This window comes from Telmatherina bonti (assembly GCF_933228915.1).
Source record: "Telmatherina bonti genome assembly, chromosome: 17".
Taxonomy (NCBI): Eukaryota; Metazoa; Chordata; class Actinopteri; order Atheriniformes; family Telmatherinidae; genus Telmatherina; species Telmatherina bonti.
In genome coordinates this window covers 5,588,816-5,611,653 of record NC_136615.1, presented here as the reverse complement: position 1 = coordinate 5,611,653, position 22,838 = coordinate 5,588,816, and the positions used below count along the sequence as shown (strand labels likewise).

General features: G+C 50.8%; 1 protein-coding gene across 1 annotated transcript in view; it reads left to right on the top strand.

The window, feature by feature from the left end:
* The first annotated feature begins 400 nt into the window (after positions 1–400).
* The window catches only part of trim23 (tripartite motif containing 23), a 38,578-nt gene continuing 16,140 nt past the window's right edge, over positions 401–22,838 (top strand). The window contains exons 1-2 of the mRNA XM_079256215.1: positions 401–498; positions 905–1,067. Of these exons, the coding sequence (XP_079112341.1) occupies positions 415–498; positions 905–1,067 (247 nt within the window). The 5' untranslated portion in view covers positions 401–414. The remainder of the gene's footprint in view (positions 499–904; positions 1,068–22,838) is intronic.

The following is a 22,838-nucleotide window of genomic DNA, read 5'->3' as shown; positions in this document are numbered from 1 at the left end:
TCTGTGAAGCTGCAGACTTGTGTGTTTGTTGATTCCCTAAATGTCATCAGTTTTTCTTTTGATTGTTGATTTTGGTTGTTGTTTGAGCAGCCATTAAATATACATAAAAATATTATTCAGAAACATATCAAAATATTTTATTTGACGTTTCAACTGTTTGAGTTACATCATTGCGCATGCGTGGCACGTAAGAACGTAAATAAAAGAATGTTTGTCTTTAACTATAATTAGAACACCGACCTCTCATTTTAATCGTTTTTTATGTTGCACATCATGACATAAAAACCTGTCACAAAAACTTTACAATCTTTATTTTATTTATGGCGAACAAAAACGACACCGGAAGTAGCTGAGGTGGGGGGGGGGGGGGTGTCCTTTCTCCGCATGCGCAGTCCTCTGCGCCATCGTCCAGGAATGGCCGCAGCTGCAGGAATAAACAAGCAAACCATGGAGCCCTGTCTGCGCCACGGGAGGGGGGCTACTGGGAACAGCGTGAAGGTTTGGATAGCCTCCATATAGATAGATAGATTGATTGATAGGGATCGATGTGGTCATGTTTGATTGGTTTAATGATGGTCGCCGTGATGGCTGCGGTGGGGATGATGGACCCCCCCCCCCCCTCCTGGATGCAGAATCTCTGACCACAGATACATGAAGACGTTTCACCAACAGCAGATGGTTTGGTCATGTCGGCATGGTGTAGATGTGAGGACATGAGGGGGCAGCATGCTGAACCCTCCATCTGCAGCTGTTTGCAGGAACAGATCAGAATATTTGGTTTAAAATAAAGGACAACTGGTTCTTAAAGCTTCCTGAACGTCTCTGCAGGACCAGGAAACACACTGTCGTTTCTGCATGACTCTCCCCCCTCTGACAGCAGCTTACCCCCCCTCCCCCCCTGCAGGTGCTGGAGTGTGGGGTCTGCGAGGACGTCTTCTCTCTCCAAGGAGACAAGGTCCCCCGTCTTCTGCTCTGCGGCCACACCGTCTGCCATGACTGTCTCACGCGGCTGCCGCTCCACGGCAGGGCGGTCCGCTGCCCCTTCGACAGACAGGTCACCGAGCTGGGTGAGTGGGGAGGGGGTTGCTACGGAAACGGGGAAGCCAAGCACGAGGGTTGCTGTGGCAACAGGGATGCCAAGCACAGGCAGTGGTCACATGGGGTGAAAAACTGTCCTGAAACAGAATGAATCCTGTTACATGTCTCTCCTGAGATCTGTTGTGGAGCCAGGTAAACGCCCAAATAAGGTCACGACTTCCTGTCCAAATAAGGTCATGACTGCCTGTCTGCTGCAGACATGCACAGAATAATAATGAAGATGTGGTCCCTGAACGCATCATGACAACATCCCGTAGTCTGGTGCATGAACACATCAGGACCAACATCCTGTAGTCTGGTCCCTGAACGCATCATGACAACATCCCGTAGTCTGGTGCATGAACACATCAGGACCAACATCCTGTAGTCTGGTCCCTGAACGCATCAGGACAACATCCTGTAGTCTGGTCCCTGAACGCATCAGGACCAACATCCTGTAGTCTGGTCCCTGAACGCATCATGACAACATCCCGTAGTCTGGTGCCTGAAGGCATCAGGACCAACATCCTGTAGTCTGGTCCCTGAACACATCGGGACCAACAGTCTGGTCCCTGAACGCATCATGACAACATCCTGTAGTCTGGTCCCTGAACACATCGGGACCAACAATCTGGTCCCCGAACGCGTCAGGATAACATCCCGTAGTCTGGTCCCTGAATGCATCATGACAACCTCCTGTAGTCTGGTCCCTGAACGCATCTTGACCGACATCCTGTAGTCTGTTCCCTGAACGTATCGGGACAACATCCTGTAGTCTGGTCCCTGAGCGTATCGGGACAACATCCTGTAGTCTGGTCCCTGAGCGTATCGGGACAACATCCTGTAGTCTGGTCCCTGAACGCATCGGGATCAACAGTCTGGTCTCTGAACGCGTCAGGATAGCATAGTGTAGTCTGGTCCCTGAATGCATCGGGATCAACAGTCTGGTCTCTGAACGCGTCAGGATAACATAGTGTAGTCTGGTCCCTGAACGCATCATGACAACGTCCTGAAGTCTGGTCCCTGAACGCATCGGGATCAACAGTCTGGTCTCTGAACGCGTCAGGATAACATAGTGTAGTCTGGTCCCTGAACGCATCATGACAACATCCTGTAGTCTGGTCCCTGAATGCATCGGGATCAACAGTCTGGTCTCTGAACGCGTCAGGATAACATAGTGTAGTCTGGTCCCTGAATGCATCATGACAACCTCCTGTAGTCTGGTCCCTGAACGCATCATGACAACCTCCTGTAGTCTGTTCCCTGAACACGTCAGGATAACATCCTATAGTCTGGTCCCTGAACGCATCATGACCGACATCCTGTAGTCTGGTCCCTGAACGTATCAGGACGGATATCCTGCGGTTTGGTCCCTGAACGCATCATGACAACATCCTGTAGTCTGGTCCCTGAACGCATCATGACAACATCCTGTAGTCTGGTCCCTGAACGCATCATGACAACATCCTGTAGTCTGTTCCCTGAACACATCGGGACCAACAGTCTGGTCCCTGAACGCATCAGGATAACATGCTGTAGTCTGGTCCCTGAATGCATCATGACAACCTCCTGTAGTCTGGTCCCTGAACGCATCAGGACCAACATCCTATAGTCTGGTCCCTGAACGCATCAGGACCAACATCCTTTAGTCTGGTCCCTGAACGCATCAGGACCAACATCCTATAGTCTGGTCCCTGAACGTATCAGGACCGATATCCTGCGGTTTGGTCCCTGAACGCATCATGACAACATTCTGTAGTCTGGTCCCTGAACGCATCGGGACCAACAGTCTGATCCCTGAACGCGTCATGACAACATCCCGTAGTCTGGTCCCTGAACGCATCATGACAACATCCTGCAGTCTGGTCCCTGAACGCATCAGGACAACATCCTGTAGTCTGGTCCCTGAACGCATCAGGACAACATCCTGTAGTCTGGTCCCTGAACGCATCAGGACAACATCCTGTAGTCTGGTCCCTGAACGCATCAGGATCAACATCCTGTAGTCTGGTCCCTGAACGCATCAGGACAACATCCTGTAGTCTGGTCCCTGAACGCATCGGGATCAACAGTCTGGTCTCTGAACGCGTCAGGATAACATAGTGTAGTCTGGTCCCTGAATGCATCGGGATCAACAGTCTGGTCTCTGAACGCATCAGGATAACATAGTGTAGTCTGGTCCCTGAACGCATCATGACAACGTCCTGAAGTCTGGTCCCTGAACGCATCGGGATCAACAGTCTGGTCTCTGAACGCGTCAGGATAACATAGTGTAGTCTGGTCCCTGAATGCATCGGGATCAACAGTCTGGTCTCTGAACGCGTCAGGATAACATAGTGTAGTCTGGTCCCTGAACGCATCATGACAACATCCTGTAGTCTGGTCCCTGAATGCATCGGGATCAACAGTCTGGTCTCTGAACGCGTCAGGATAACATAGTGTAGTCTGGTCCCTGAATGCATCATGACAACCTCCTGTAGTCTGGTCCCTGAACGCATCATGACAACATCCTGTAGTCTGTTCCCTGAACACGTCAGGATAACATCCTGTAGTCTGGTCCCTGAACGCATCATGACAACATCCTGTAGTCTGTTCCCTGAACACGTCAGGATAACATCCTATAGTCTGGTCCCTGAACGCATCATGACCGACATCCTGTAGTCTGGTCCCTGAACGTATCAGGACGGATATCCTGTAGTCTGGTCCCTGAACGCATCATGACAACATCCTGTAGTCTGGTCCCTGAACGCATCATGACAACATCCTGTAGTCTGGTCCCTGAACGCATCATGACAACATCCTGTAGTCTGTTCCCTGAACACATCGGGACCAACAGTCTGGTCCCTGAACGCATCAGGATAACATGCTGTAGTCTGGTCCCTGAATGCATCATGACAACCTCCTGTAGTCTGGTCCCTGAACGCATCAGGACCAACATCCTATAGTCTGGTCCCTGAACGCATCAGGACCAACATCCTTTAGTCTGGTCCCTGAACGCATCAGGACCAACATCCTATAGTCTGGTCCCTGAACGTATCAGGACCGATATCCTGCGGTTTGGTCCCTGAACGCATCATGACAACATTCTGTAGTCTGGTCCCTGAACGCATCGGGACCAACAGTCTGATCCCTGAACGCGTCATGACAACATCCCGTAGTCTGGTCCCTGAACGCATCATAACAACATCCTGTAGTCTGGTCCCTGAACGCATCAGGACAACATCCTGTAGTCTGGTCCCTGAACGCATCAGGACAACATCCTGTAGTCTGGTCCCTGAACGCATCAGGATCAACATCCTGTAGTCTGGTCCCTGAACGCATCAGGACAACATCCTGTAGTCTGTTCCCTGAACGCATCAGGACAACATCCTGTAGTCTGGTCCCTGAACGCATCATGACAACATCCTGTAGTCTGGTCCCTGAACGCATCAGGACAACATCCTGTAGTTGGTCCCTGAACGCATCAGGACAACAACCTGTAGTCTGTTCCCTGAACGCATCAGGACAACATCCTGTAGTCTGGTCCCTGAACGCATCAGGACAACATCGTGTAGTCTGGTCCCTGAACGCATCAGGACAACATCCTGTAGTCTGATCCCTTAACGCGTCATGACAACATCCCGTAGTCTGGTCCCTGAACGCATCAGGACAACATCCTGTAGTCTGGTCCCTGAACGCATCAGGACAACATCCTGTAGTCTGGTCCCTGAACGCATCATGACAACATCCTGTAGTCTGGTCCCTGAACGCATCAGGACAACATCCTGTAGTCTGGTCCCTGAACGCATCATGACAACATCCTGTAGTCTGGTCCCTGAACGCATCATGACAACATCCTGTAGTCTGGTCCCTGAATGCATCGGGATCAACAGTCTGGTCTCTGAACGCGTCAGGATAACATAGTGTAGTCTGGTCCCTGAATGCATTATGACAACCTCCTGTAGTCTGGTCCCTGAACGCATCATGACAACATCCTGTAGTCTGTTCCCTGAACACGTCAGGATAACATCCTGTAGTCTGGTCCCTGAATGCATCATGACAACCTCCTGTAGTCTGGTCCCTGAACGCATCAGGACCAACATCCTATAGTCTGGTCCCTGAACGTATCAGGACCGATATCCTGCGGTTTGGTCCCTGAACGCATCATGACAACATTCTGTAATCTGGTCCCTGAACGCATCATGACAACATCCCGTAGTCTGGTCCCTGAACGCATCAGGACCAACATCCTGTAGTCTGTTCCCTGAACACATCGGGATCAACATCCTGTAGTCTGGTCCCTGAACGCATCAGGACAACATCCTGTAGTCTGTTCCCTGAACACATCGGGATCAACATCCTGTAGTCTGGTCCCTGAACGCATCATGACAACATCCTGTAGTCTGGTCCCTGAACGCATCAGGACAACATCCTGTAGTCTGGTCCCTGAACGCATCATGACAACATCCTGTAGTCTGGTCCCTGAACGCATCATGACAACATCCTGTAGTCTGGTCCCTGAATGCATCGGGATCAACAGTCTGGTCTCTGAACGCGTCAGGATAACATAGTGTAGTCTGGTCCCTGAATGCATCATGACAACCTCCTGTAGTCTGGTCCCTGAACGCATCATGACAACATCCTGTAGTCTGTTCCCTGAACACGTCAGGATAACATCCTGTAGTCTGGTCCCTGAATGCATCATGACAACCTCCTGTAGTCTGGTCCCTGAACGCATCAGGACCAACATCCTATAGTCTGGTCCCTGAACGTATCAGGACCGATATCCTGCGGTTTGGTCCCTGAACGCATCATGACAACATTCTGTAATCTGGTCCCTGAACGCATCATGACAACATCCCGTAGTCTGGTCCCTGAACGCATCAGGACCAACATCCTGTAGTCTGGTCCCTGAACGCATCATGACAACATCCTGTAGTCTGGTCCCTGAACACATCGGGACAACATCCTGTAGTCTGGTCCCTGAACGCATCATGACAACATCCTGTAGTCTGGTCCCTGAACGCATCATGACAACATCCTGTAGTCTGGTCCCTGAACGCATCAGGACAACATCCTGTAGTCTGGTCCCTGAACGCATCATGACAACATCCTGTAGTCTGGTCCCTGAACGCATCATGACAACATCCTGTAGTCTGGTCCCTGAATGCATCGGGATCAACAGTCTGGTCTCTGAACGCGTCAGGATAACATAGTGTAGTCTGGTCCCTGAATGCATCATGACAACCTCCTGTAGTCTGGTCCCTGAACGCATCATGACAACATCCTGTAGTCTGTTCCCTGAACACGTCAGGATAACATCCTGTAGTCTGGTCCCTGAATGCATCATGACAACCTCCTGTAGTCTGGTCCCTGAACGCATCAGGACCAACATCCTATAGTCTGGTCCCTGAACGTATCAGGACCGATATCCTGCGGTTTGGTCCCTGAACGCATCATGACAACATTCTGTAATCTGGTCCCTGAACGCATCATGACAACATCCCGTAGTCTCGTCCCTGAACGCATCAGGACCAACATCCTGTAGTCTGGTCCCTGAACGCATCATGACAACATCCTGTAGTCTGGTCCCTGAACACATCGGGATCAACATCCTGTAGTCTGGTCCCTGAACGCATCATGACAACATCCTGTAGTCTGGTCCCTGAACGCATCAGGACAACATCCTGTAGTCGGTCCCTGAACGCATCAGGACAACAACCTGTAGTCTGTTCCCTGAACGCATCAGGACAACATCCTGTAGTCTGGTCCCTGAACGCATCAGGACAACATCCTGTAGTCTGGTCCCTGAACGCATCAGGACAACATCCTGTAGTCTGGTCCCTGAACGCATCAGGACAACATCCTGTAGTCTGATCCCTTAACGCGTCATGACAACATCCCGTAGTCTGGTCCCTGAACGCATCAGGACAACATCCTGTAGTCTGGTCCCTGAACGCATCAGGACAACATCCTGTAGTCTGGTCCCTGAACGCATCATGACAACATCCTGTAGTCTGGTCCCTGAACGCATCAGGACAACATCCTGTAGTCTGGTCCCTGAACGCATCATGACAACATCCTGTAGTCTGGTCCCTGAACGCATCATGACAACATCCTGTAGTCTGGTCCCTGAATGCATCGGGATCAACAGTCTGGTCTCTGAACGCGTCAGGATAACATAGTGTAGTCTGGTCCCTGAATGCATCATGACAACCTCCTGTAGTCTGGTCCCTGAACGCATCATGACAACATCCTGTAGTCTGTTCCCTGAACACGTCAGGATAACATCCTGTAGTCTGGTCCCTGAATGCATCATGACAACCTCCTGTAGTCTGGTCCCTGAACGCATCAGGACCAACATCCTATAGTCTGGTCCCTGAACGTATCAGGACCGATATCCTGCGGTTTGGTCCCTGAACGCATCATGACAACATTCTGTAATCTGGTCCCTGAACGCATCATGACAACATCCCGTAGTCTGGTCCCTGAACGCATCAGGACCAACATCCTGTAGTCTGGTCCCTGAACGCATCATGACAACATCCTGTAGTCTGTTCCCTGAACACATCGGGATCAACATCCTGTAGTCTGGTCCCTGAACGCATCAGGACAACATCCTGTAGTCTGGTCCCTGAACGCATCATGACAACATCCTGTAGTCTGTTCCCTGAACACATCGGGATCAACATCCTGTAGTCTGGTCACTGAACGCATCATGACAACATCCTGTAGTCTGGTCCCTGAACGCATCAGGACAACATCCTGTAGTCTGGTCCCTGAACGCATCGGGATCAACAGTCTGGTCTCTGAACGCGTCAGGATAACATAGTGTAGTCTGGTCCCTGAATGCATCATGACAACCTCCTGTAGTCTGGTCCCTGAACGCATCATGACAACATCCTGTAGTCTGTTCCCTGAACACGTCAGGATAACATCCTGTAGTCTGGTCCCTGAATGCATCATGACAACCTCCTGTAGTCTGGTCCCTGAACGCATCATGACAACATCCCGTAGTCTGGTCCCTGAACGCATCAGGACCAACATCCTGTAGTCTGGTCCCTGAACGCATCATGACAACATCCTGTAGTCTGGTCCCTGAACACATCGGGATCAACATCCTGTAGTCTGGTCCCTGAACGCATCATGACAACATCCTGTAGTCTGGTCCCTGAACGCATCAGGACAACATCCTGTAGTTGGTCCCTGAACGCATCAGGACAACAACCTGTAGTCTGTTCCCTGAACGCATCATGACAACATTCTGTAATCTGGTCCCTGAACGCATCATGACAACATCCCGTAGTCTGGTCCCTGAACGCATCAGGACCAACATCCTGTAGTCTGGTCCCTGAACGCATCATGACAACATCCTGTAGTCTGGTCCCTGAACACATCGGGACAACATCCTGTAGTCTGGTCCCTGAACGCATCATGACAACATCCTGTAGTCTGGTCCCTGAACGCATCATGACAACATCCTGTAGTCTGGTCCCTGAACGCATCAGGACAACATCCTGTAGTCTGGTCCCTGAACGCATCATGACAACATCCTGTAGTCTGGTCCCTGAACGCATCATGACAACATCCTGTAGTCTGGTCCCTGAATGCATCGGGATCAACAGTCTGGTCTCTGAACGCGTCAGGATAACATAGTGTAGTCTGGTCCCTGAATGCATCATGACAACCTCCTGTAGTCTGGTCCCTGAACGCATCATGACAACATCCTGTAGTCTGTTCCCTGAACACGTCAGGATAACATCCTGTAGTCTGGTCCCTGAATGCATCATGACAACCTCCTGTAGTCTGGTCCCTGAACGCATCAGGACCAACATCCTATAGTCTGGTCCCTGAACGTATCAGGACCGATATCCTGCGGTTTGGTCCCTGAACGCATCATGACAACATTCTGTAATCTGGTCCCTGAACGCATCATGACAACATCCCGTAGTCTGGTCCCTGAACGCATCAGGACCAACATCCTGTAGTCTGGTCCCTGAACGCATCATGACAACATCCTGTAGTCTGGTCCCTGAACACATCGGGATCAACATCCTGTAGTCTGGTCCCTGAACGCATCAGGACAACATCCTGTAGTCTGGTCCCTGAACGCATCATGACAACATCCTGTAGTCTGTTCCCTGAACACATCGGGATCAACATCCTGTAGTCTGGTCCCTGAACGCATCAGGACAACATCCTGTAGTCTGGTCCCTGAACGCATCATGACAACATCCTGTAGTCTGTTCCCTGAACACATCGGGATCAACATCCTGTAGTCTGGTCCCTGAACGCATCATGACAACATCCTGTAGTCTGGTCCCTGAACGCATCAGGACAACATCCTGTAGTCTGGTCCCTGAACGCATCATGACAACATCCTGTAGTCTGGTCCCTGAACGCATCATGACAACATCCTGTAGTCTGGTCCCTGAATGCATCGGGATCAACAGTCTGGTCTCTGAACGCGTCAGGATAACATAGTGTAGTCTGGTCCCTGAATGCATCATGACAACCTCCTGTAGTCTGGTCCCTGAACGCATCATGACAACATCCTGTAGTCTGTTCCCTGAACACGTCAGGATAACATCCTGTAGTCTGGTCCCTGAATGCATCATGACAACCTCCTGTAGTCTGGTCCCTGAACGCATCAGGACCAACATCCTATAGTCTGGTCCCTGAACGTATCAGGACCGATATCCTGCGGTTTGGTCCCTGAACGCATCATGACAACATTCTGTAATCTGGTCCCTGAACGCATCATGACAACATCCCGTAGTCTGGTCCCTGAACGCATCAGGACCAACATCCTGTAGTCTGGTCCCTGAACGCATCAGGACAACATCCTGTAGTTGGTCCCTGAACGCATCAGGACAACATCCTGTAGTTGGTCCCTGAACGCATCAGGACAACAACCTGTAGTCTGTTCCCTGAACGCATCAGGACAACATCCTGTAGTCTGGTCCCTGAACGCATCAGGACAACATCGTGTAGTCTGGTCCCTGAACGCATCAGGACAACATCCTGTAGTCTGATCCCTTAACGCGTCATGACAACATCCCGTAGTCTGGTCCCTGAACGCATCAGGACAACATCCTGTAGTCTGGTCCCTGAACGCATCAGGACAACATCCTGTAGTCTGGTCCCTGAACGCATCATGACAACATCCTGTAGTCTGGTCCCTGAACGCATCATGACAACATCCTGTAGTCTGGTCCCTGAACGCATCAGGACAACATCCTGTAGTCTGGTCCCTGAACGCATCATGACAACATCCTGTAGTCTGGTCCCTGAACGCATCATGACAACATCCTGTAGTCTGGTCCCTGAATGCATCGGGATCAACAGTCTGGTCTCTGAACGCGTCAGGATAACATAGTGTAGTCTGGTCCCTGAATGCATCATGACAACCTCCTGTAGTCTGGTCCCTGAACGCATCATGACAACATCCTGTAGTCTGTTCCCTGAACACGTCAGGATAACATCCTGTAGTCTGGTCCCTGAATGCATCATGACAACCTCCTGTAGTCTGGTCCCTGAACGCATCAGGACCAACATCCTATAGTCTGGTCCCTGAACGTATCAGGACCGATATCCTGCGGTTTGGTCCCTGAACGCATCATGACAACATTCTGTAATCTGGTCCCTGAACGCATCATGACAACATCCCGTAGTCTGGTCCCTGAACGCATCAGGACCAACATCCTGTAGTCTGGTCCCTGAACGCATCATGACAACATCCTGTAGTCTGTTCCCTGAACACATCGGGATCAACATCCTGTAGTCTGGTCCCTGAACGCATCATGACAACATCCTGTAGTCTGGTCCCTGAACGCATCAGGACAACATCCTGTAGTCTGGTCCCTGAACGCATCATGACAACATCCTGTAGTCTGGTCCCTGAACGCATCATGACAACATCCTGTAGTCTGGTCCCTGAATGCATCGGGATCAACAGTCTGGTCTCTGAACGCGTCAGGATAACATAGTGTAGTCTGGTCCCTGAATGCATCATGACAACCTCCTGTAGTCTGGTCCCTGAACGCATCATGACAACATCCTGTAGTCTGTTCCCTGAACACGTCAGGATAACATCCTGTAGTCTGGTCCCTGAACGCATCATGACAACATCCTGTAGTCTGTTCCCTGAACACGTCAGGATAACATCCTATAGTCTGGTCCCTGAACGCATCATGACCGACATCCTGTAGTCTGGTCCCTGAACGTATCAGGACGGATATCCTGCGGTTTGGTCCCTGAACGCATCATGACAACATCCTGTAGTCTGGTCCCTGAACGCATCATGACAACATCCTGTAGTCTGGTCCCTGAACGCATCATGACAACATCCTGTAGTCTGTTCCCTGAACACATCGGGACCAACAGTCTGGTCCCTGAACGCATCAGGATAACATGCTGTAGTCTGGTCCCTGAATGCATCATGACAACCTCCTGTAGTCTGGTCCCTGAACGCATCAGGACCAACATCCTATAGTCTGGTCCCTGAACGCATCAGGACCAACATCCTTTAGTCTGGTCCCTGAACGCATCAGGACCAACATCCTATAGTCTGGTCCCTGAACGTATCAGGACCGATATCCTGCGGTTTGGTCCCTGAACGCATCATGACAACATTCTGTAGTCTGGTCCCTGAACGCATCGGGACCAACAGTCTGATCCCTGAACGCGTCATGACAACATCCCGTAGTCTGGTCCCTGAACGCATCATAACAACATCCTGTAGTCTGGTCCCTGAACGCATCAGGACAACATCCTGTAGTCTGGTCCCTGAACGCATCAGGACAACATCCTGTAGTCTGGTCCCTGAACGCATCAGGATCAACATCCTGTAGTCTGGTCCCTGAACGCATCAGGACAACATCCTGTAGTCTGTTCCCTGAACGCATCAGGACAACATCCTGTAGTCTGGTCCCTGAACGCATCATGACAACATCCTGTAGTCTGGTCCCTGAACGCATCAGGACAACATCCTGTAGTTGGTCCCTGAACGCATCAGGACAACAACCTGTAGTCTGTTCCCTGAACGCATCAGGACAACATCCTGTAGTCTGGTCCCTGAACGCATCAGGACAACATCGTGTAGTCTGGTCCCTGAACGCATCAGGACAACATCCTGTAGTCTGATCCCTTAACGCGTCATGACAACATCCCGTAGTCTGGTCCCTGAACGCATCAGGACAACATCCTGTAGTCTGGTCCCTGAACGCATCAGGACAACATCCTGTAGTCTGGTCCCTGAACGCATCATGACAACATCCTGTAGTCTGGTCCCTGAACGCATCAGGACAACATCCTGTAGTCTGGTCCCTGAACGCATCATGACAACATCCTGTAGTCTGGTCCCTGAATGCATCGGGATCAACAGTCTGGTCTCTGAACGCGTCAGGATAACATAGTGTAGTCTGGTCCCTGAATGCATTATGACAACCTCCTGTAGTCTGGTCCCTGAACGCATCATGACAACATCCTGTAGTCTGTTCCCTGAACACGTCAGGATAACATCCTGTAGTCTGGTCCCTGAATGCATCATGACAACCTCCTGTAGTCTGGTCCCTGAACGCATCAGGACCAACATCCTATAGTCTGGTCCCTGAACGTATCAGGACCGATATCCTGCGGTTTGGTCCCTGAACGCATCATGACAACATTCTGTAATCTGGTCCCTGAACGCATCATGACAACATCCCGTAGTCTGGTCCCTGAACGCATCAGGACCAACATCCTGTAGTCTGGTCCCTGAACGCATCATGACAACATCCTGTAGTCTGTTCCCTGAACACATCGGGATCAACATCCTGTAGTCTGGTCCCTGAACGCATCAGGACAACATCCTGTAGTCTGTTCCCTGAACACATCGGGATCAACATCCTGTAGTCTGGTCCCTGAACGCATCATGACAACATCCTGTAGTCTGGTCCCTGAACGCATCAGGACAACATCCTGTAGTCTGGTCCCTGAACGCATCATGACAACATCCTGTAGTCTGGTCCCTGAACGCATCATGACAACATCCTGTAGTCTGGTCCCTGAATGCATCGGGATCAACAGTCTGGTCTCTGAACGCGTCAGGATAACATAGTGTAGTCTGGTCCCTGAATGCATCATGACAACCTCCTGTAGTCTGGTCCCTGAACGCATCATGACAACATCCTGTAGTCTGTTCCCTGAACACGTCAGGATAACATCCTGTAGTCTGGTCCCTGAATGCATCATGACAACCTCCTGTAGTCTGGTCCCTGAACGCATCAGGACCAACATCCTATAGTCTGGTCCCTGAACGTATCAGGACCGATATCCTGCGGTTTGGTCCCTGAACGCATCATGACAACATTCTGTAATCTGGTCCCTGAACGCATCATGACAACATCCCGTAGTCTGGTCCCTGAACGCATCAGGACCAACATCCTGTAGTCTGGTCCCTGAACGCATCATGACAACATCCTGTAGTCTGGTCCCTGAACACATCGGGACAACATCCTGTAGTCTGGTCCCTGAACGCATCATGACAACATCCTGTAGTCTGGTCCCTGAACGCATCATGACAACATCCTGTAGTCTGGTCCCTGAACGCATCAGGACAACATCCTGTAGTCTGGTCCCTGAACGCATCATGACAACATCCTGTAGTCTGGTCCCTGAACGCATCATGACAACATCCTGTAGTCTGGTCCCTGAATGCATCGGGATCAACAGTCTGGTCTCTGAACGCGTCAGGATAACATAGTGTAGTCTGGTCCCTGAATGCATCATGACAACCTCCTGTAGTCTGGTCCCTGAACGCATCATGACAACATCCTGTAGTCTGTTCCCTGAACACGTCAGGATAACATCCTGTAGTCTGGTCCCTGAATGCATCATGACAACCTCCTGTAGTCTGGTCCCTGAACGCATCAGGACCAACATCCTATAGTCTGGTCCCTGAACGTATCAGGACCGATATCCTGCGGTTTGGTCCCTGAACGCATCATGACAACATTCTGTAATCTGGTCCCTGAACGCATCATGACAACATCCCGTAGTCTGGTCCCTGAACGCATCAGGACCAACATCCTGTAGTCTGGTCCCTGAACGCATCATGACAACATCCTGTAGTCTGGTCCCTGAACACATCGGGATCAACATCCTGTAGTCTGGTCCCTGAACGCATCATGACAACATCCTGTAGTCTGGTCCCTGAACGCATCAGGACAACATCCTGTAGTCGGTCCCTGAACGCATCAGGACAACAACCTGTAGTCTGTTCCCTGAACGCATCAGGACAACATCCTGTAGTCTGGTCCCTGAACGCATCAGGACAACATCCTGTAGTCTGGTCCCTGAACGCATCAGGACAACATCCTGTAGTCTGGTCCCTGAACGCATCAGGACAACATCCTGTAGTCTGATCCCTTAACGCGTCATGACAACATCCCGTAGTCTGGTCCCTGAACGCATCAGGACAACATCCTGTAGTCTGGTCCCTGAACGCATCAGGACAACATCCTGTAGTCTGGTCCCTGAACGCATCATGACAACATCCTGTAGTCTGGTCCCTGAACGCATCAGGACAACATCCTGTAGTCTGGTCCCTGAACGCATCATGACAACATCCTGTAGTCTGGTCCCTGAACGCATCATGACAACATCCTGTAGTCTGGTCCCTGAATGCATCGGGATCAACAGTCTGGTCTCTGAACGCGTCAGGATAACATAGTGTAGTCTGGTCCCTGAATGCATCATGACAACCTCCTGTAGTCTGGTCCCTGAACGCATCATGACAACATCCTGTAGTCTGTTCCCTGAACACGTCAGGATAACATCCTGTAGTCTGGTCCCTGAATGCATCATGACAACCTCCTGTAGTCTGGTCCCTGAACGCATCAGGACCAACATCCTATAGTCTGGTCCCTGAACGTATCAGGACCGATATCCTGCGGTTTGGTCCCTGAACGCATCATGACAACATTCTGTAATCTGGTCCCTGAACGCATCATGACAACATCCCGTAGTCTGGTCCCTGAACGCATCAGGACCAACATCCTGTAGTCTGGTCCCTGAACGCATCATGACAACATCCTGTAGTCTGTTCCCTGAACACATCGGGATCAACATCCTGTAGTCTGGTCCCTGAACGCATCAGGACAACATCCTGTAGTCTGGTCCCTGAACGCATCATGACAACATCCTGTAGTCTGTTCCCTGAACACATCGGGATCAACATCCTGTAGTCTGGTCACTGAACGCATCATGACAACATCCTGTAGTCTGGTCCCTGAACGCATCAGGACAACATCCTGTAGTCTGGTCCCTGAACGCATCGGGATCAACAGTCTGGTCTCTGAACGCGTCAGGATAACATAGTGTAGTCTGGTCCCTGAATGCATCATGACAACCTCCTGTAGTCTGGTCCCTGAACGCATCATGACAACATCCTGTAGTCTGTTCCCTGAATGCATCATGACAACCTCCTGTAGTCTGGTCCCTGAACGCATCATGACAACATCCCGTAGTCTGGTCCCTGAACGCATCAGGACCAACATCCTGTAGTCTGGTCCCTGAACGCATCATGACAACATCCTGTAGTCTGGTCCCTGAACACATCGGGATCAACATCCTGTAGTCTGGTCCCTGAACGCATCATGACAACATCCTGTAGTCTGGTCCCTGAACGCATCAGGACAACATCCTGTAGTTGGTCCCTGAACGCATCAGGACAACAACCTGTAGTCTGTTCCCTGAACGCATCATGACAACATTCTGTAATCTGGTCCCTGAACGCATCATGACAACATCCCGTAGTCTGGTCCCTGAACGCATCAGGACCAACATCCTGTAGTCTGGTCCCTGAACGCATCATGACAACATCCTGTAGTCTGGTCCCTGAACACATCGGGACAACATCCTGTAGTCTGGTCCCTGAACGCATCATGACAACATCCTGTAGTCTGGTCCCTGAACGCATCATGACAACATCCTGTAGTCTGGTCCCTGAACGCATCAGGACAACATCCTGTAGTCTGGTCCCTGAACGCATCATGACAACATCCTGTAGTCTGGTCCCTGAACGCATCATGACAACATCCTGTAGTCTGGTCCCTGAATGCATCGGGATCAACGGTCTGGTCTCTGAACGCGTCAGGATAACATAGTGTAGTCTGGTCCCTGAATGCATCATGACAACCTCCTGTAGTCTGGTCCCTGAACGCATCATGACAACATCCTGTAGTCTGTTCCCTGAACACGTCAGGATAACATCCTGTAGTCTGGTCCCTGAATGCATCATGACAACCTCCTGTAGTCTGGTCCCTGAACGCATCAGGACCAACATCCTATAGTCTGGTCCCTGAACGTATCAGGACCGATATCCTGCGGTTTGGTCCCTGAACGCATCATGACAACATTCTGTAATCTGGTCCCTGAACGCATCATGACAACATCCCGTAGTCTGGTCCCTGAACGCATCAGGACCAACATCCTGTAGTCTGGTCCCTGAACGCATCATGACAACATCCTGTAGTCTGGTCCCTGAACACATCGGGATCAACATCCTGTAGTCTGGTCCCTGAACGCATCAGGACAACATCCTGTAGTCTGGTCCCTGAACGCATCATGACAACATCCTGTAGTCTGTTCCCTGAACACATCGGGATCAACATCCTGTAGTCTGGTCCCTGAACGCATCAGGACAACATCCTGTAGTCTGGTCCCTGAACGCATCATGACAACATCCTGTAGTCTGTTCCCTGAACACATCGGGATCAACATCCTGTAGTCTGGTCCCTGAACGCATCATGACAACATCCTGTAGTCTGGTCCCTGAACGCATCAGGACAACATCCTGTAGTCTGGTCCCTGAACGCATCATGACAACATCCTGTAGTCTGGTCCCTGAACGCATCATGACAACATCCTGTAGTCTGGTCCCTGAATGCATCGGGATCAACAGTCTGGTCTCTGAACGCGTCAGGATAACATAGTGTAGTCTGGTCCCTGAATGCATCATGACAACCTCCTGTAGTCTGGTCCCTGAACGCATCATGACAACATCCTGTAGTCTGTTCCCTGAACACGTCAGGATAACATCCTGTAGTCTGGTCCCTGAATGCATCATGACAACCTCCTGTAGTCTGGTCCCTGAACGCATCAGGACCAACATCCTATAGTCTGGTCCCTGAACGTATCAGGACCGATATCCTGCGGTTTGGTCCCTGAACGCATCATGACAACATTCTGTAATCTGGTCCCTGAACGCATCATGACAACATCCCGTAGTCTGGTCCCTGAACGCATCAGGACCAACATCCTGTAGTCTGGTCCCTGAACGCATCATGACAACATCCTGTAGTCTGGTCCCTGAACACATCGGGATCAACATCCTGTAGTCTGGTCCCTGAACGCATCAGGACAACATCCTGTAGTCTGGTCCCTGAACGCATCATGACAACATCCTGTAGTCTGTTCCCTGAACACATCGGGATCAACATCCTGTAGTCTGGTCCCTGAACGCATCAGGACAACATCCTGTAGTCTGGTCCCTGAACGCATCATGACAACATCCTGTAGTCTGTTCCCTGAACACATCGGGATCAACATCCTGTAGTCTGGTCCCTGAACGCATCAGGACAACATCCTGTAGTCTGGTCCCTGAACGCATCATGACAACATCCTGTAGTCTGGTCCCTGAACGCATCAGGACAACATCCTGTAGTCTGGTCCCTGAACGCATCAGGACAACATCCTGTAGTCTGGTCCCTGAACGCATCATGACAACATCCTGTAGTCTGGTCCCTGAACGCATCAGGACAACATCCTGTAGTCTGGTCCCTGAACGCATCAGGACAACATCCTGTAGTCTGGTCCCTGAACGCATCAGGACAACAACCTGTAGTCTGGTCCCTGAACGCATCAGGACAACATCCTGTAGTCTGGTCCCTGAACGTATCAGGACCAACATCCTGTAGTCTGGTCCCTGAACGCATCATGACAACATCCTGTACTCTGGTCCCTGAACGCATCATGACAACATCCTGTAGTCTGGTCCCTGAACGCATCGGGATCAACAGTCTGGTCTCTGAACTCGTCAGGATAACATAGTGTAGTCTGGTCCCTGAACGCATCAGGACCAACATCCTTTAGTCTGGTCCCTGAACGCATCAGGACCAACATCCTATAGTCTGGTCCCTGAACGTATCAGGACCGATATCCTGCGGTTTGGTCCCTGAACGCATCATGACAACATTCTGTAGTCTGGTCCCTGAACGCATCGGGACCAACAGTCTGATCCCTGAACGCGTCATGACAACATCCCGTAGTCTGGTCCCTGAACGCATCATGACAACATCCTGTAGTCTGGTCCCTGAACGCATCAGGACAACATCCTGTAGTCTGGTCCCTGAACGCATCAGGACAACATCCTGTAGTCTGGTCCCTGAACGCATCGGGATCAACATCCTGTAGTCTGGTCCCTGAACGCATCAGGACAACATCCTGTAGTCTGGTCCCTGAACGCATCAGGACAACATCCTGTAGTCTGGTCCCTGAACGCATCATGACAACATCCTGTAGTCTGGTCCCTGAACGCATCAGGACAACATCCTGTAGTTGGTCCCTGAACGCATCAGGACAACAACCTGTAGTCTGTTCCCTGAACGCATCAGGACAACATCCTGTAGTCTGGTCCCTGAACGCATCAGGACAACATCCTGTAGTCTGGTCCCTGAACGCATCAGGACAACACCCTGTAGTCTGATCCCTGAACGCGTCATGACAACATCCCGTAGTCTGGTCCCTGAACGCATCAGGACAACATTCTGTAGTCTGGTCCCTGAACGCATCAGGACAACATCCTGTAGTCTGGTCCCTGAACGCATCATGACAACATCCTGTAGTCTGGTCCCTGAACGCATCAGGACAACATCCCGTAGTCTGGTCCCTGAACGCATCATGACAACATCCTGTAGTCTGGTCCCTGAATGCATCGGGATCAACAGTCTGGTCTCTGAACGCGTCAGGATAACATAGTGTAGTCTGGTCCCTGAATGCATCATGACAACCTCCTGTAGTCTGGTCCCTGAACGCATCATGACAACATCCTGTAGTCTGCTCCCTGAACACGTCAGGATAACATCCTGTAGTCTGGTCCCTGAATGCATCATGACAACCTCCTGTAGTCTGTTCCCTGAACGCATCAGGACCAACATCCTATAGTCTGGTCCCTGAACGTATCAGGACCGATATCCTGCGGTTTGGTCCCTGAACGCATCATGACAACATTCTGTAATCTGGTCCCTGAACGCATCATGACAACATCCCGTAGTCTGGTCCCTGAACGCATCAGGACAACAACCTGTAGTCTGGTCCCTGAACGCATCAGGACAACATCCTGTAGTCTGGTCCCTGAACGTATCAGGACCAACATCCTGTAGTCTGGTCCCTGAACGCATCATGACAACATCCTGTACTCTGGTCCCTGAACGCATCATGACAACATCCTGTAGTCTGGTCCCTGAACGCATCGGGATCAACAGTCTGGTCTCTGAACTCGTCAGGATAACATAGTGTAGTCTGGTCCCTGAACGCATCAGGACCAACATCCTTTAGTCTGGTCCCTGAACGCATCAGGACCAACATCCTATAGTCTGGTCCCTGAACGTATCAGGACCGATATCCTGCGGTTTGGTCCCTGAACGCATCATGACAACATTCTGTAGTCTGGTCCCTGAACGCATCGGGACCAACAGTCTGATCCCTGAACGCGTCATGACAACATCCCGTAGTCTGGTCCCTGAACGCATCATGACAACATCCTGTAGTCTGGTCCCTGAACGCATCAGGACAACATCCTGTAGTCTGGTCCCTGAACGCATCAGGACAACATCCTGTAGTCTGGTCCCTGAACGCATCGGGATCAACATCCTGTAGTCTGGTCCCTGAACGCATCAGGACAACATCCTGTAGTCTGGTCCCTGAACGCATCAGGACAACATCCTGTAGTCTGGTCCCTGAACGCATCATGACAACATCCTGTAGTCTGGTCCCTGAACGCATCAGGACAACATCCTGTAGTTGGTCCCTGAACGCATCAGGACAACAACCTGTAGTCTGTTCCCTGAACGCATCAGGACAACATCCTGTAGTCTGGTCCCTGAACGCATCAGGACAACATCCTGTAGTCTGGTCCCTGAACGCATCAGGACAACACCCTGTAGTCTGATCCCTGAACGCGTCATGACAACATCCCGTAGTCTGGTCCCTGAACGCATCAGGACAACATTCTGTAGTCTGGTCCCTGAACGCATCAGGACAACATCCTGTAGTCTGGTCCCTGAACGCATCATGACAACATCCTGTAGTCTGGTCCCTGAACGCATCAGGACAACATCCTGTAGTCTGGTCCCTGAACGCATCATGACAACATCCTGTAGTCTGGTCCCTGAATGCATCGGGATCAACAGTCTGGTCTCTGAACGCGTCAGGATAACATAGTGTAGTCTGGTCCCTGAATGCATCATGACAACCTCCTGTAGTCTGGTCCCTGAACGCATCATGACAACATCCTGTAGTCTGCTCCCTGAACACGTCAGGATAACATCCTGTAGTCTGGTCCCTGAATGCATCATGACAACCTCCTGTAGTCTGTTCCCTGAACGCATCAGGACCAACATCCTATAGTCTGGTCCCTGAACGTATCAGGACCGATATCCTGCGGTTTGGTCCCTGAACGCATCATGACAACATTCTGTAATCTGGTCCCTGAACGCATCATGACAACATCCCGTAGTCTGGTCCCTGAACGCATCAGGACCAACATCCTGTAGTCTGGTCCCTGAACGCATCATGACAACATCCTGTAGTCTGTTCCCTGAACACATCGGGATCAACATCCTGTGGTCTGGTCCCTGAACGCATCAGGACAACATCCTGTAGTCTGGTCCCTGAACGCATCATGACAACATCCTGTAGTCTGTTCCCTGAACACATCGGGATCAACATCCTGTAGTCTGGTCCCTGAACGCATCATGACAACATCCTGTAGTCTGGTCCCTGAACGCATCAGGACAACATCCTGTAGTCTGGTCCCTGAACGCATCATGACAACATCCTGTAGTCTGGTCCCTGAACGCATCATGACAACATCCTGTAGTCTGGTCCCTGAATGCATCAGGATCAACAGTCTGGTCTCTGAACGCTTCAGGATAACATAGTGTAGTCTGGTCCCTGAATGCATCATGACAACCTCCTGTAGTCTGGTCCCTGAACGCATCATGACAACATCCTGTAGTCTGTTCCCTGAACACGTCAGGATAACATCCTGTAGTCTGGTCCCTGAATGCATCATGACAACCTCCTGTAGTCTGGTCCCTGAACGCATCAGGACCAACATCCTATAGTCTGGTCCCTGAACGTATCAGGACCGATATCCTGCGGTTTGGTCCCTGAACGCATCATGACAACATCCTGTAATCTGGTCCCTGAACGCATCATGACAACATCCCGTAGTCTGGTCCCTGAACGCATCAGGACCAACATCCTGTAGTCTGGTCCCTGAACGCATCATGACAACATCCTGTAGTCTGTTCCCTGAACACATCGGGATCAACATCCTGTAGTCTGGTCCCTGAACGCATCAGGACAACATCCTGTAGTCTGGTCCCTGAACGCATCATGACAACATCCTGTAGTCTGTTCCCTGAACACATCGGGATCAACATCCTGTAGTCTGGTCCCTGAACGCATCAGGACAACATCCTGTAGTCTGGTCCCTGAACGCATCATGACAACATCCTGTAGTCTGGTCCCTGAACGCATCAGGACAACATCCTGTAGTCTGGTCCATGAACGCATCAGGACAACAACCTGTAGTCTGGTCCCTGAACGCATCATGACAACATCCTGTAGTCTGGTCCCTGAACGCATCATGACAACATCCTGTAGTCTGGTCCCTGAACGCATCAGGACAACATCCTGTAGTCTGGTCCCTGAACGCATCAGGACAACATCCTGTAGTCTGGTCCCTGAACGCATCAGGACAACAACCTGTAGTCTGGTCCCTGAACGCATCATGACAACATCCTGTAGTCTGGTCCCTGAACGTATCAGGACCAACATCCTGTAGTCTGGTCCCTGAACGCATCATGACAACATCCTGTACTCTGGTCCCTGAACGCATCATGACAACATCCTGTAGTCTGGTCCCTGAATGCATCGGGATCAACAGTCTGGTCTCTGAACGCGTCAGGATAACGTAGTGTAGTCGGGTCCCTGAACGCATCATGACAACATCCTGTAGTCTGTTCCCTGAACACATCGGGATCAACAGTCTGGTCTCGGAACGCGTCAGGATAACATAGTGTAGTCGGGTCCCTGAACGCATCATGACAACATCCTGTAGTCTGTTCCCTGAACACATCGGGATCAACAGTCTGGTCTCGGAACGCGTCAGGATAACATAGTGTAGTCGGGTCCCTGAACGCATCATGACAACATCCTGTAGTCTGTTCCCTGAACACATCGGGACCAACAGTCTGGTCCCTGAACGCATCAGGATAACATGCTGTAGTCTGGTCCCTGAATGCATCATGACAACCTCCTGTAGTCTGTTCCCTGAACACGTCAGGATAACATCCTATAGTCTGGTCCCTGAACGCATCATGACCGACATCCTGTAGTCTGGTCCCTGAACGTATCAGGACGGATATCCTGCGGTTTGGTCCCTGAACGCATCAGGACAACATCCTGTAGTCTGGTCCCTGAACGCATCATGACAACCTCCTGTAGTCTGG